The sequence below is a fragment of the Pelophylax lessonae genome, assembly GCF_965119305.1.
Source record: "Pelophylax lessonae genome assembly, chromosome: 2".
Classification (NCBI taxonomy): Eukaryota; Metazoa; Chordata; class Amphibia; order Anura; family Ranidae; genus Pelophylax; species Pelophylax lessonae.
The window spans coordinates 63,373,480-63,389,206 of NC_138769.1; the positions used below are offsets into that span (position 1 = coordinate 63,373,480).

General features: G+C 42.2%; 1 protein-coding gene across 2 annotated transcripts in view; it reads right to left on the reverse strand.

Annotated features, from left to right (window-relative positions):
- The window catches only part of ZNF654 (zinc finger protein 654), a 78,974-nt gene that overhangs the window by 11,072 nt on the left and 52,175 nt on the right, over nucleotides 1–15,727 (reverse strand). For both annotated transcript variants that reach the window (XM_082244848.1, XM_082244849.1), the window contains 5 exons: nucleotides 15,380–15,515; nucleotides 12,043–12,245; nucleotides 8,663–8,802; nucleotides 6,590–6,731; nucleotides 943–3,259 (listed from right to left, as the gene is read on the reverse strand). In XM_082244848.1, the coding sequence (XP_082100974.1) occupies nucleotides 943–3,259; nucleotides 6,590–6,731; nucleotides 8,663–8,802; nucleotides 12,043–12,245; nucleotides 15,380–15,515 (2,938 nt within the window). The remainder of the gene's footprint in view (nucleotides 1–942; nucleotides 3,260–6,589; nucleotides 6,732–8,662; nucleotides 8,803–12,042; nucleotides 12,246–15,379; nucleotides 15,516–15,727) is intronic.

Consider the following 15,727-nt stretch of genomic DNA (forward strand, 5'->3'; position numbering starts at 1 on the left):
TTTTAATTGAGACCAAGACACACTACAGAGCATATGTGTCAAACCCAGAGCCCTCACACCTCTCCTACAGCTGTAGCACCTTATTTGTCACCTTGTCTCAGCAGTTGGCCTCAGAGAGGACAGAACGCCTCCTACAGATTCTGTGCCTCCATCTGCAGCGCCACCTCATCTCTGCCTCCCCAGTCTCAGCATTCAGCAGACTCTGACAGCTTCTTCACTCCTCTTGTCCTCCTCCAGACCCTACACTTTCTGCTTCCCAGTTCCACACCCAGCTTCTTCCCAGCAGCAGCACATGGTAGGGGGGGGGGGGGTGGCACTGAAGTAAGGGGGGTGGCACTGTGAAGTAAGGGAGGATGGGGGACTCCAGACTTCTGACTGTGAGGGGGCTTGCTCTGGACATATAGTCTTAGAGATACAACTGGCCCTTTGAGGGTAACCATAATGCTAATGCGGCCCTTGCTATAGAGGGATATTCTTTGTTCATATTTTATGTCTGAGGTTTACAATCACTTTAAGTTACAGACCAGGAACAATAATGTCATATACAAGTGTCAGAATATCTCATCTTTATGCATATTCTGGAACAGTGAATCTCTATGTCCCTTATATGGTGGGGTCGTTCACAGCAGGAAAGGCTCTGACACTTCCCAGCAGCTACAGAGCCTGCCTGTCCCCTCCCACCTCACAAACATTTATATTGCTAAGAAGACAACCCATCAATGATTGGGGCAACAGGAATGCCAAAGGGGAAGAGGGGCAGTAGAAGCAAGTCCTAACACTACCCAGAAGTACCAGAGTTTCAGGCTGTCAAATACTTGCAAGTTTCAGGAGGGATCTTTCTATACGTGTCAATTTGACTTCTTGTTTGGACTTTTATACCAGTTTTAACCTGACAACTCTGACATTTAAAACCAAACCATTTTGTGCATCCACGCTACTTACTTTCATCATCTGAGTCAAACCCAAAATACAGCTGACATTTCTTTTGTGCTAGATGCTCTTCAAGTGCCTCTGAGCTACAGTAGTTCGTTAGGCACTTCCCACATCTCAATTTCTCAACTGATTTCTTTGACTCAGAAAGGTTTTCATGAAGGTGATCCTGGCTACTTTTTCTACGTTTTGGCATGCTAATATACTGTTCATCTAGGTAACTCGGAGGCAAGGGCCTGCTATAAAGCCGCGTACCACCTGAACCAAATGGCGCCGATTTAGTGGGCTGATTTGGTTTTGAGTCCCAAAGACGATTTTCCACTTCTCCACTTTTTTGCTCAACGTCCTGTGCTGTATCTGAATGCAGCGCTTTGTCTGTATCAGTTTCTGGAGTGCTGTCCCATGTTACCGGTGTGTCTACTTCTGAAACAATCTGTTCCTGCACATTATATCCATTTGGCGTTTGTTCCTCGACAACAACTGGTGGTGTTTCCTGAACGATCTCCTGACAGCTATTGGTGTTGTTCAGTTCTGAGTCATTACAACTCATTTGGAGAGTTTGCTCAGCTGTCTGCACTTCCACAATAATTTTTTTCTCAGTCTGTTCATATGTCTTTGGTTCCACAACTTCTTTTCTAGACTTCCAGCTGGGGACTGGTAAGTCTACCACTTCTTCACTGACAGTCTGTTCTTTAGTAGATGCTGTAAGCTGCTGATTGATCACCGTGTCCGCTTGTGGCATGCTACATACAGGAACATGACTTACTGGCTCTTCGATTGGTAAAGAGTTACCAACCTCTGCGGCATTTTGTTCATAGTGCTGAGCTTCGTGCTCATAAAGAGTAGAGATTTGTTCAAAAACCTCTGTGCAGTTTATGAAGCCACACTGAAATATTAGAGGTTCATGGCTTAACTGGTGCTCTGTAAGCTGATTTACAAACTTGAAGTTTTTATTGCAGCTTTGCTGCTGGCAAAAGTAGACATTCGGGTAAGTGTGTCTCATTAAGTGGTCAATGAAATGCCTACCATTGGTAAACTTTCTCTGGCAGAACCGGCATTTGCCCTTATTCCATACCATTATGTGTTGCTGTACATTTTCGTCAGATGGGTGGGCTCTCCGTGCATGCTTGCTTAAAGCCCTTACTCGCTTGAATACACGGTGACATCCCTGAGCAGGGCACTGGTAGTTAACCTGGTGGCTGACATCAGGGTCTCCTTTACCTAAGACTGACCCATTTAGCTTAATGCATTCAGTCAAGTCCTTGTCAGACTTTTCCTCCACTACTTCTATTTCACCTAGTGCAACAGACACATCATCTGGATTACTAACATCAGTGGAGAAAGAGGTCTGGGTAGCTGTTGAATGATGTAAAACTTCTAATTTATGGTCGGTTAGGTGGTTTTCACTTGGTACCATGCATTCCATTGCAGTCTCTTGAGAGTGAAGGATGTTCAATCCTTCACTGGTGGAACTACTAGAGTTACCATTTTCCAAAGCCACCAATGACTCTTCCGATGAGTTCACTTCACTGATATCTGAACAAACCTGGATAGCATTGTCTGAGGAAGCATCAGCAGATTTCACCATTGCATGCCTTTGCATTTTCTTTAGGTGATATTTTAAATGTCGAAGCATATTTATTTTATTCCTGAACTTTCTGGCACATAAAACACATGTAAAGAAGCCTCCTTCGTGATGGGTCTGCGCATGTCTAAATATGTGACCACCTAAAAATTCCTTGTTGCACAAAATACAGGGATGCTTGGGAACATTATGCTCCATTTGTTTAGGACTAGGCATGGTATGATTCCTTCTAAAATGTAAAGGCAGTCTTAGCTTACAGCTTCTCTCTTTGTGCTTCAATACTCCATTACGTAATTGCATTACAGAGTCATCCAAGGGCAAATTGGATTCCAGCGGATTATCCGGTTGTTCTGGTGTACTTGTAACCAAGGCAGTTTTTTCCCCAAGGAGTTCTGCACAATTTTGCTGAATCATCTGAAAGTTCCAGAATTCTGGATCAAATAATAAGCCTCTTTTCAAGATAGGAAGCAATTCAAAACGCACTCGGTTCTCCACGTAGCTATTAAACTCATTATAATCCTCATCAGAGCATTTGTACAAACGTTCCACGTCTTTGTAGGATTCTTTAGTGCGTTCCAAAAAGAAAACAGACAGTGCACAGATTCTGCAAATCTCCAAGTCAGTAGGGAACAGGTAAGCTATAGTTTTATAAATTAAAGATTTTGTTTCTGGATTATTATGAAGATCCAGTTGTAGTGCACATCCACACAGCTCCACCGACAGCTGCACGCCAGCTTCACCAACCTGGAAGGAAAAACAGTGTTAGAAGATATCTCACTTCACTAATATTGATTACATTTTATTTACCATCGGGTTTCTTATGGCTCGCTCAGGTTTCTTAAAGCTTTTTCTGTTCTCATGCAGAAACAGGATTTTATATCTAATTTTAGCCTGAAAAAATAATAAATGCAAAACAAAATGTATTAAAATCCACAGGTATCATTTACCTAGGTCCTAAAAATCTGCCTCAAACACTGTACTCACTTGTCAAATATTCATTATTATATTGAAAAAAAATCTAATAAAAATCTAGAGGCAACGGATCTAGATACTTATACAGTATCTCACAAAAGTGAGTACACCTCGCCTTTTTGTAAATATTTCATTATATCTTTTCCTGTGACAACACTGAAGAAACAACACTTTGTACAATGTAAAGTAGCGAGTGTACAGCTTGTATAACAGTGTAAATTTGCTGTTCCCTCAAAACAACAACACACAGCCATTAATGTCTAAACCAAAGTGAGTACACCCCTAAGTGAACATGTCCAAAGTGGGCCCAAAGTGTCAATATTTTGTGTGGCCACCATTATTTTCCAGCACTGCCTTAACCCTCTTGGGCATGGAGTTTACCAGAGCTTGGCCAGTCCATCACCTTTACCCTCAGCTTCTTTAGCAAGGCAGTGGTAGTCTTGGAGGTGTGTTTGGGGTCATTATGTTGGAATACTGCCCTGGGGCTCAGTCTCTGAAGGGAGGGGATCATGCTCTGCTTCAGTATGCCACAGTACATGTTGGCATTCATGCATCCCTCAATGAACTGTAGCTCTCCAGTGCTGGCAGCACTCATGCAGCCCCACACCATGACACCCCAACCACCATGCTTGACTGTAGGCAAGACACGCTGGTCTTTGTACTCCTGTCACCTGGTTGGCGCCACACATGCTTGACACCATCTGAACCAAATAAGTTTATCTTGGTTTCATCAGACCACAGAACATGGTTCCAGTAATCCATGTCCTTAGTCTGCTTGTCTTCAGCAAACTGTTTGCAGGCTTTCTTATGCATCATCTTTAGAAGAGGCTTCCTTTTGGAATGACAGCCATGCAGACCATTTTGATGCAGTGTGCGGCATATGGTCTGAGCACTGACAGGCTGACACCCAATTCCTTCAACCTCTGCAGCAATGCTGGCAGCACTCATACGTCAATTTTCCAAAGACAACCTCTGCATAGGACGCTGAGCACGTGCACTTAACTTCTTTGGTCGACCATGGCGAGGCCTGTTCTGAGTGGAACCTGTCCTGTTAAACCACTGTATGGTCTTGGCCACCATGCTGCAGCTCAGTTTTAGGGTCTTGACAATCTTCTTATATAAATAAAAATAACTGGCGCACAACGGGGAATAAATATCACCAGGGGCTATACCAATGTCACTGGACACACAATTAACCAGAGTGAATGACAATCAGTAAAAAGAGCAGATTGAGAATTCCATGTATGGCAAAGTCCATAAAAAAGTCCATAAAAGTCCATAAAAAGCTCAAGGTGCACTCCTGAGGCAGCTCTAGTGACAAGTAGAAGATTTGCTTGGGGCCAACTAGAAGAAAACACAGGCGCCACTCTAAGTGCAGTAACTTGAAACTTTTTTATTTGGATAAACCGCTAGATAGGGGGGTACTCACAAAAGGGATGATTAAAACAGCTCATAAAACACACTCCGGTAAGGATCAGGATGGCTCGAGCGGTGACAAGTAGACAGGCTGTAGCGGTAGCTGCCGCACTTCCTCGTCCCGGGGACACTCAGATGACCGTCCGTCGTCACTTCCGTGAGCATGATTACGTCATGGCGCCGGCGACGCGTTCTCGGAGCATGCGCTCCTTCCTCGGCCTGAGGAAGGAGCGCATGCTCCGAGAACGCGTCGCCGGCGCCATGACGTAATCACGCTCACGGAAGTGACGACGGACGGTCATCTGAGTGTCCCCGGGACGAGGAAGTGCGGCAGCTACCGCTACAGCCTGTCTACTTGTCACCGCTCGAGCCATCCTGATCCTTACCGGAGTGTGTTTTATGAGCTGTTTTAATCATCCCTTTTGTGAGTACCCCCCTATCTAGCGGTTTATCCAAAAAGTTTCAAGTTACTGCACTTAGAGTGGCGCCTGTGTTTTCTTCTAGACAATCTTCTTATAGCCTGGGCCATCTTTGTGTAGAGCAACAATTCTTGTTTTCCAGATCCTCAGAGAGTTCTTTGCCATGAGGTGCCTTGTTGAACTTCCAGTGACCAGTATGAGTGAGTGAGAGCGATAACACCACATTTACCGCACTTGCTCCCCATTCAGACCTGAGACCTTGTAACACTAATGAGTCACATGACACCAGGGAGGGAAATGGCTAATTTGGCCCAATTCGGACATTTTTTTACTTCGGGGTGTACTCACTTTTGTTGCCAACAGTTTAAATATTAATGGCTGTTTGTTGAGTTATTTTGAGGGGACAGCAAATTTACACGGTTATAAAAGCTGTACACTTACTACTTTACATTGTAGCAAAGTGTAATTTCTTCAGTGTTGTCACATGAAAAGATATAATAAAATAATTACAAAAATGTGAGGGAGTACTCACTTTTGTGAGATACTGTAAGTTTCTCTGGTTGAACATGTCTGTGTGAGAAAGGACATGCACCCCAATGCACTCCAGGTGTCTGCACCAGAAGATCACCACTGCAGGGGTATAAGGTGGGGGGGGGTCAGAGGATGGAAGATTTCATTTAGGAGGGCAGCCATAAGCACATAAAGGGACAATTATTCAAAGTATATACAGTTTTAAAAAATAATTTTTACTTTGCTGTATCTTTATAATTAAAGTGTATTCATACACAACTTTTTTTAAGCTTTTGATGGGGTGTGGAAGGCTTTTAACCTTTGCAAGTATTTAGTGATGTGTAACTAGGGCAGAAGTGAAGAGACATTTTATAAATGGTATGCAGCAGAAAAAAAAAAACCTGAAAGGGTTTAACCTGACTACTCTACCCAAAATTTGAGAAACGTTTTGGGTTGTGTGCGATTCCCATGTTTCCCCACGTTGGTTAATCTCATTGGTAGTTACATTGCTAATGTGCAAATCCCACAGCTTAAGGTACACAAAAGTGATATGGTGACCGGCAGGCGGCACCACAGTATGAAGTGGTGAGATGAAGTTATGGCACACAAATTCACCTGAATGCTCCTGACTGTTGGAGTCCCTGCTTTTTTTTCAAAGGGTTGTTTTTTGGATTGCATCCGGGTGGCATGAGTGGCCTGTTCAGGAGCAAACAATACAATTCTGTTTTCTCAAATGTTAAACCATATTTGAACTTACTTCATTTCTGATGGCTTTCATGAAGGGAAAGATGACTTTTACATTGGCTGCAATCCTCAGCATGTTGTAGCATTGTTCTACATAGACTTCTTTTGAAGGGTTGACTTTTAACTGAAGTTTACTCCATATGAAAATCAAATCCCTGAAAATAGCAGAATGTTAGATTTTTCAGTATATACATATTAGGAGATGATTTAGAATGGACACCTAGAAATACCTTTAAAAAGTTCTTTACCCATTTCAGTACTGGCATTTTACCACCACCCCACCTTCCCATTAAGGGCATTTTTCGGCACAGGTATAGTTTGACAATTACTCCATCACACAATGCTGTATCCAAAATGTGTGTGTGTATATATATATACACATATATATACATATATATATACATATACATACATACACACACACACACAATTTTGATATAGATACAATTTTTTTTGGCGATATACAATAAACAACATTTTTTTCGTGTGGAGCTCTCCTTCGACCTGAGGTATAGAAAGGTGCTGGCCACGGAAGCCCATTGGCGCTCAAGCACATTACAAGTCCATACAAAATTGCCCGCACAGAGAGGAGGTCAATTCTTCAGTTTGTTTAGAACATACGGTACATGTCCTGAATAAAAGGTTTGGAGGATTGAGGTCACCAGCGTGTGGCTTTTGTGGTATAGATCTGCAAAGGTTTTTTTTATTTTTGTTTTTAATTTTAAATTTGTTTTGAAAAAAAAAAAAATCTTTACTTTCTAAAAATAAAACATAAAAATGTCTGGACAGTATAAACACCTCCAAAATGACCCCTTTTTGGAAAAGTGGACAACCCCACAGTAAGTCATTTTTTCCTACAATTTTTTGAAATTTAGAAATATGCGGATAATGAGGTGGTTAATAAAAATTTAAATGTGTGCTTAGGTTTTTAATTTCACCCACTCAAGCCAATTGGAAGTCTTCAATTATTAGTGGAAGCTCCCCATAAGAAAATTGCATTGCACGGAGGCTGAAATATGCGTTAAAGCTAAATATCATGGATAAACCCCCCAAAAAACACCCCCTAAACAATCCCACAATCATTGGTTGTCAGAGGCCTTTTAACTCCACCCCACATAAATGGTGGTCAGCATTGTGTACAGCCCATACACACGATCAGAAAATTGTACGAAAAATACCCCTTTCAAAGTGATCGTACGATAATCTGATAGTACACAGCCTTCAAGAGCCAATCACAACGGTTCATCCGATATTATCCGATGGGACAAACACAAAAAATGTCCTTGTACAATACCAAATCGTATGATTTTCATTGAATCAGTACCGTTTTCCTCTGAAAATGCAATACAAATACATTACGTCTGAATTTTTATTGTGTTGTGCGAGAATTTTCGTAACTTTAGTAGCCTCTTCAATTTTCGACATGAGATTAGCATGCAAACCCCCCCCACAAAAAACAGAGGGGCGAAGGGGTCTTTTTTCTGATAATCTTATCGTGTGTTCCAGGCATAAGCCACACCACACTTACAAATCAATCCCACAATCTTTAGTAGTCAGTGGCATCTTAAAGCCCCCACCATTGTTGGCTGTTGGCCCTAACCCCCCTCCCATATTGCCATCTCCAATCGCTTTTTCCTCTACTGTAGTAAAGAGCATTTAATAAATGAATAACATATTGTGTGCACCTGCAGAGATTGGTGTTTTTCTAGTGAGGAAAAATGAAGGTCCCCACACAAGTGTGAACAGAGCCCTAAATGACAATCTTCAGCATGTAAAATATGTACGGAAAAGATACTATGATCTTTCAACTGCCATATAGTCCTAAAAATTAACTACTTTGCCATATGAAACAGGATTATTTGTCCAATGTGGTATTAGCAAAAGCATTCTCTAATCCAGGGGTCTCCAAACTATGGCCCTCCAGTTGTTCAGGAATTACAAATACCATCATGCCTAGTCATGTCTATGAATGTCAGAGTTTTACAATGCCTCATGGGACGTGTAGTTATGCAATAACTGGGGGGCCGTAGTTTGGAGATTCCTGCATAATAAGACTTATTGTCCCTTCAATCTATGTCACACTTACCATACACAATACATTTTTCCGGTCTGCAATTGGGTGATGAGAAAAGCTTCACTCAGCTGCAGTGCCAAAGCCGTCTTCCCTTGTTTTTCAATGCGGCAGATGATAGTTACACCATCGCTGGTGTCCATTCTCATCACATGCTAAAATGTGAAAACAGCATATTATATAGCATCATCTGTCACACAGTGTTATTCCAGCCTCACTGATAATGGTCTATAGGGGACAGTTTACTTAAAGTGAATACTTCAGTTACTGGCAAATTGAAAGGCCCACTGGCTTCTTATATCTCTCCAATTTCAGTGGTGAAATTTCCCACCTTGTCTCACTTCTCTGGTGCTGCCCTTGACAAAAACACACTTTTTGCCCTAAGTGTTATCTTAATAAGTGTTTATTTTATTCTGTCTAGTGTAAGATAATTGTCACACACACAAACCATTTAGAAAGGTTCCCTTTCTTCAGGATGCTGAAGTGAAGAAAGATGTCATACTTAACCACTTCAATACTGGGCACTTTCACCCTCACCCTGCCCAGGCCAATTTTCAGTGCTGTTGCACTTACAACACTGTACCCATATCAAATGTTTATAATTTTTTTTTTGAGACAGATGGAGCTTTCTTTTGGTGGTATTTGATCATCACTTTTTTTTTTTTTTTATATTTTGCTAAACAAAAAGAAAGGGAAAAAAAGACGGAAACTTTAAAAAAATAAATAAAATTCTTAGTTTCAGTTATAAAATTGAGCAAATAAGTAACTTTTCTTCTTTACTGATGTGCGCTGATGGGCTGCACTGATGTTCACCGATGGGTTTGCATGAATAATCAGTGTAAACGATGTGCTGACAAGGCTTTCCTATTAAAGGCTCTCTTTTCTTACCACAGACACAGCGTGGGAGGAAAGGAATGCCGATGACCGGCAAGTCTGTTTACATGTAATCAGCTATGATTAGACACAGCTGATCACATGGTAAAGGGCCTCTGTGATTGGCTCTTTACCCTGATCTGTGATCAGCAGTCACAGATCATGCCGGATGCATGTCACAGGAGGGGAGCAGGGTCGGAGTTCTGGAGGATGTCCCCAACTGGCTGACTGCGCTGTAAGTGGTTAAAGTAGTATTAAGCCCACAGTAGTTTAATGTTTATTCCATTAAATACAATAAAATAAACATTTCAGTAAACTATTTGCTAGCACTTTCAACTTACAGTTTTCATAGATGCAGGCCCCCTGCTCTCTAAGTGCAGATTCCCAGGGTTTCTGAACTTCACAGGAAAGATTTAACAGTGGACAGTGCAGTCTCCAGTTTGTATATTAGCTTGCAGAAGACAGAGGGGAGAGAGGAGGAGCAGAGGCGTGCCTTACCATCCTAGGCTATGGGGCTTTGTATTTCTACTGATGTACAAAGTGTAGGGAGCTCAGTTCTAGTCCCTGCCTGCAAGGATGGCTCCATAGGAAGCTGCAAAAGAAGCCACCCTGAAACAGGAAACTTGGGGCAGCAGTCATGGCACCAGCCTAAACTGGAACTTAGAAAAGGACTAAGGCCCGGTTCACACTGGTGTGACATAGGCTCTAACTTTGACACATGACGTGTATAAGTCAATGGTTCCCCATTAGAGCCATCTTAATTGGTCCGACACAAGTCGGTTCGACTTTGAAAAAGGTTGCTGCACTACTTTGGCCTGTTTTCAGTCCATTCAAAATCATTGAAGTCGGATCAAAGTCAGATCATCATCTGAACTTGTGGCATGCGACTTGTGCTCTGAGGATCTTGAAGGGAAACTCCATGCCAATATTAAAAAAAAAACATAGGGTTCCACCCCTCAATTCTATACCAGACCCTCATAGACCCTCATATCTGAACATGCAGTCCGGCAGGTCAGGAAAGGGGATGGGGGCAAGCAAGTCCCCCCACCTCCTGGACCATACCAGGCCACATGTTCTCAACATGTGGAAAGGGGGGGGGGGGGGTGCTATGGGGCGGGGAAAAATACACACAAACGGACCTTGATCCACAGGCTGTCACCTCGCCATCCTCTCAACGGCTTTCCTACCACAACCGGAGTGTGAGATCCCATCACAGCTCAGAGCTCCTGGCATTAGTATTACTTGTTTTTAATAACATTTTAATGATTTGGCTTTTAGAATTATTTGGAATAAACGAAAGTTGTGTACATTCACTAGGCAGACTCTTTACATCCAGCATTATATCCACCCAACATTATGAGGATTACTACAATGTAAATACTTGTACCAAGGGCCCTGAGCGCTGTTCCTCCATGACTGGTTGTTTCTATCACTTACACACAAGTGTTAGTTTGACAGGAGCCTGGGGCAGGCTTTTTGGTCATTCCATTCACATGCACTGAAGGTATTTTGGATATAGCGCTCGGAGTACATGTGCGTCTTTGCGTCTGTACACGGAAGTCTTGCATTTATTATTAAAACATCAGAACTAGTGGATCACTGACTGATGTTTCTGGATCTCCCAGGGCAAAATTATCACTTTAGGGGCCAGAAGAATTCTAAATCAAAGTGATAACTTTAAATACCCAATCATGTGCGAGGGAAATTTTACTAGAAGGTGTATTATAGTTGGTTAGGTCAACACAGCTTCACCTAATTCACTAAACTCAGTCAACGTTCACTTTGCTAAGCGAACAGAAAGATCATACAAGTTACATAACCTAGTTCCTTTTTCCGCAGAATATTCAGTTTGCTATGATAAGCTATTTGATTGCATAAAGCCAGCAGTAGCTCTACAAGCTCAAGGTATATATGGCAACCATTAAACCTAAAACTGAGATCTCAACTCTAAAACCCATCAAACAATGCAGGCATGGAACACTTCACTCTATACCAGGTGATAAGACACCTTTAAAGCACAACTCTGGGAAACCTGAAAATTTTCCCTCACAGTGGGGCTGTGTCTGCACTGCAAAGGTTAACTGCTGGTCTATTCTAGGGAAGAATAAAAGCACTTTTACTTACCCCATCCTCCACTCCTCTGGCATATGGCGATCCCCTATGCTCTGTCAGTGGCTGGTCCCTCTGCAGCATCACGTTCAATGCAGGACTATGGTTCCTGCATCAGTCTTGATTACATCAGGACTTTAGACTGCTGGAGCATGGGGAAAAAGACACTGTCAAGCAGTTCGGAGGATTGATTTAGGTAAATCATCTTTTCTGTACCCCCTAGACCTAAGCAAGCACCTAAACCCTTGTAGTACAGTCACAGCACCAGTTTTCGGGAGTTGAGTTTCAAATTCTAGTGTCTTAGGAGTGCATCAAGGACATTGTAAAAAACCCACCAAGAGTACCATTCTAATCCAATGTTTACACATTAGAAACGCTGATATATTTTCTTTACATAGGATTAAACAACATACCTCAGGAAGCAACTTATCAGTTAGGTTGGTCATATGCAGGCATATGAAGTATGCTTGATGGTAATAGAGATTTCTGCTGAGTTCCGGATGACTCAGACAGCTTGTAATCAGAGCCACTGCTTCTGAAATGCGTTCACAGGCAATGAGGTATCGCACTCTGAATTCAAAGAACAGCTGATTCTCAGACTCCAGGTATTTGTCAACTGCAAAGGGAACATACAAGGTGTTAACACAGATGTAAACCTACACAATATCAAATTATGCAAGCATGATTAACCTTTATAAAACAGAATACAGTGGATTAAAAATCAACTGAACCTTTCCTTCAGAAAATGAAAAGGAAAAAGGCTTAAATAACTGCTTAAAACTACATTAAAACTATATTTTACTGTAAATGAAAGCAACAGATTTTAGCTTTTTTGGCCATACTTCTCTTCTGGGTCAATGGAGTGCACTTATTTCTGTGAGCTAAAAAAAGCCGACAGTGAACTAAAGACACTGTAGGTTGGTGTCATTTAGGCAGTCCAGGCTCCAGAAAGATTCTGAATTTAAAGTCAGGATCCACCCAGATGCCTGACTGGCAGCTTGCTCAGCTTCTAAGAGCACGGCTGAGAGCCTGAGCCAGCAGCTCCCAACAACTCCACAGCCCAGTGAGCGCTGGAATATCAGAGCAGATAACGGTGACTGATGCTGAAGACAAAAAACTAGCGGTGCACGGAAATGAAAACTCCGCTGCCAAAACTAAAAAAAACAGGATGCACTTGTTTGAAAAACCGAAACTTGTTTTTAAAATTGAATTAATGTGCCTGGAGTTTTTGCATTGCAGTCAATAGGGGGCGTGATTTTGCATTGCAGCCAATAGACGCCGTGATTCTACATTGCAGCCAATAGAGGGCTTGGTTTTGCATTGCAGCCAATAGAGTTTGTGATTTTGCATTGCAGCCAATAGAGGGGGTGATTTTGCATTGCAGTCAATAGAGAGGGTGATTTTGCATTGCAGTCAATAGAGAGGGTGATTTTGCATTGCAGTCAATAGAGAGCGTGATTTTGCATTGCAGTCAATAGAGGGTGTGATTTTGCATTGCAATCAATAGGGGGCGTGATTTTGCATTGCAGTCAATAGAGGGCGTGATTTTGCATTGCAGTCAATAGAGGGTGTGATTTTGCATTGCAGTCAATAGAGGGCGTGATTTTGCATTGCAGTCAATAGAGGGCGTGATTTTGCATTGCAGTCAATTTTTTTTCGGTCAGTATATCGGTGCAGCCCTACTTAAAACTGAGCGATCAGATGTCATGTGATAACTCAGTTCTTGGCCTTAGAGCCGGCGGGGGTACAGCTGGAACATCGGACTAAGGCTACAGCCATACAGAGAATGCGAGTTAGGGGCCTTAGATTGTAAGTTACTTGAGGGCAGGGACTGATGTGAAGGTACAATATATATGTAAAGCGTCGAGTAAATTCACGGCGCTATACAGATGCATCTCTACAAATTTGAATATCATCAAAAAGTTTATTTCAGTAATTCAATTCAAAAGAGTGATATCTTTTAAGTATTTCTTTCTTTTAATTTTGATAAATCTGGCTTACAGGTAGCGAAAACCCAAAATTCAGTATCTCAGAAAATTTGAATATTGTGAAAAAGTAGACTCATGGTGTCACACTCTAATCAACTCATTTAAAACTCACCTATAAAGGTTTCCTGAGCCTTTAAATGGTCTCTCAGTCTAGTTTAGTAGATTACACAATCATGGGGAAGACTGCAGACCTGACAGTTGTCCAGAAGACACCCTGCACAAGGAGGGAAAGTCACAAAAAGGTCATTGCTAAAGAAGCTGGCTGTTCAGAGTGCTCTATCCAAGCATATTAATGGAACGTTGAGTGGAAGGAAAAAGCGTAGTAGAACAAGGTTCACAAGCAACAGGAATAACCGCAGCCTTGAGAGGATTGTGAAGCAAAGGCTAGTCAAGAATTTGGGGGAGATTCACAAGGAGTAGACTATGGCTGGTGTCAGTGCTTCAAATGCCACCACACACATATGTATCCAGGACATGAGCTACAACCGCCGCATTCCTTGTGTCAAGCCACTCTTGAACCAGACAAAACTTCAGAGCGTCTTACCTGGGCTAAGGAGAAAAAGGACTGGACTGTTGCTCAGGGGTCCAAAGTCCCCTTTTCTGGTGAAAGTAAATGTTGCATTTCATTTGGAAATCAAGGTCCCGGAGTTTGGAGGAAGAGTGGAGAGGCACAGAATCCAAGATGCATTAGGGCCAGTGTGAAGTTTCCACAGTCAGAGATCATTTGGGGAGCCATGTCATCTGCAAGTGTTGGTCCACTGTGTTTTATCAAGTCCAAAGTCAGCGCAGCTCTCTACCAGGAAATTCTAGAGCACATTATGCTTTCCTCTGCTGACCAGCTTTATGGAGATGCGGATTTCTTTTTCCAGCAGGACTTGGAACCTGCCCACACTGCCAAAAGTACCAATAACTGATCATAGTATCACTGTGCTCGATTGGCCAGCAAACTCACCTGACCTAAACCCTATAGAGAAACAGACCACCGCTCCATCGTAATGTGGGTGCTGCCGGCCAGAAGGAACGCTGCAACTGAGGCCGAAGCCAGGTTGTCTGTTTAACTCGCAGGCCAGCCCCTGTCCAGTGGGGCTATGTCGCAGCCGACCTAGCGTGGAGCTGCGGTCTGCACTCACGCTCACTGGCCAGACTGGGGGGACCCTCCGGATCTAGATTATCCAGTCCGGCAATTGATTGTAGATTCTCATCAGGAACAAAATAAAGAGAGGAAACAACTCCATTTAAAAAGAAAAAAACTGCCAGGACCAGAGATCCCAGCAAGGAACTAGGTCCTTACTCCTGACTAGGTAGAAAAAAAAACGGAGTACCTATAGCATATATTGGGGGTATACCCTCCTACCCTCCTGGGACTGCATCATAGGCGTAGTCAAGTTCTTTTCTGCATAGTGTCCTACTCCTGTAGGGGGCAGTATAACCCATGTAGTCAAGAAGATAAGGAGCTGTGTCCATCAATGAACAAAAGAGAAATATTCTGTGTGTAATGAATCTAAATAATATAGGAGTTTCACTTTTTGAACTGAATTACTGAAATAAATTAACTTTTTGATGACATTTACATTTTTTTAGCTGCACCTGTATATCTGTAATATTTAAATTAAAAATAAATATAATACATACGATACAGATTATCTGCATTTTAATTTTGCATGCATTCTATTTCTTTGCTCTCTCAGGGAGCACAGAAATATCGCTTTTCCATTAATGTTTATCATTTTCCAGACATTTAGCCTCCAAGCAAATTGCTCACCTATGTCTTGAGGTTCAGATTTCCCTTTAAGTATAGCTTGTAATACAGGATCCTCCCAGGGTCCGCCATCCTTGATTACACATGTGGCTAGTCGTAGGTCCGTATTATCATATCGGATTAGAAGGTCATGGCATTCCTGAAAAAGTCAGCTTGTTTCAGACATGATGCTTTATATTGCTACGGGTCCGATGTATTTGGATAGCAAGATTTATTTAACATTGAGCTAAGCAGGTGTTGTACTTAAAAACAGGGAACTACAAACTTCACTAAAACAAAGCCCTCTTATTCTAGCCCTAGCAGCATCATCATTGGGAAATACGGATATGGTGATAACTGTTTAAGATGCTC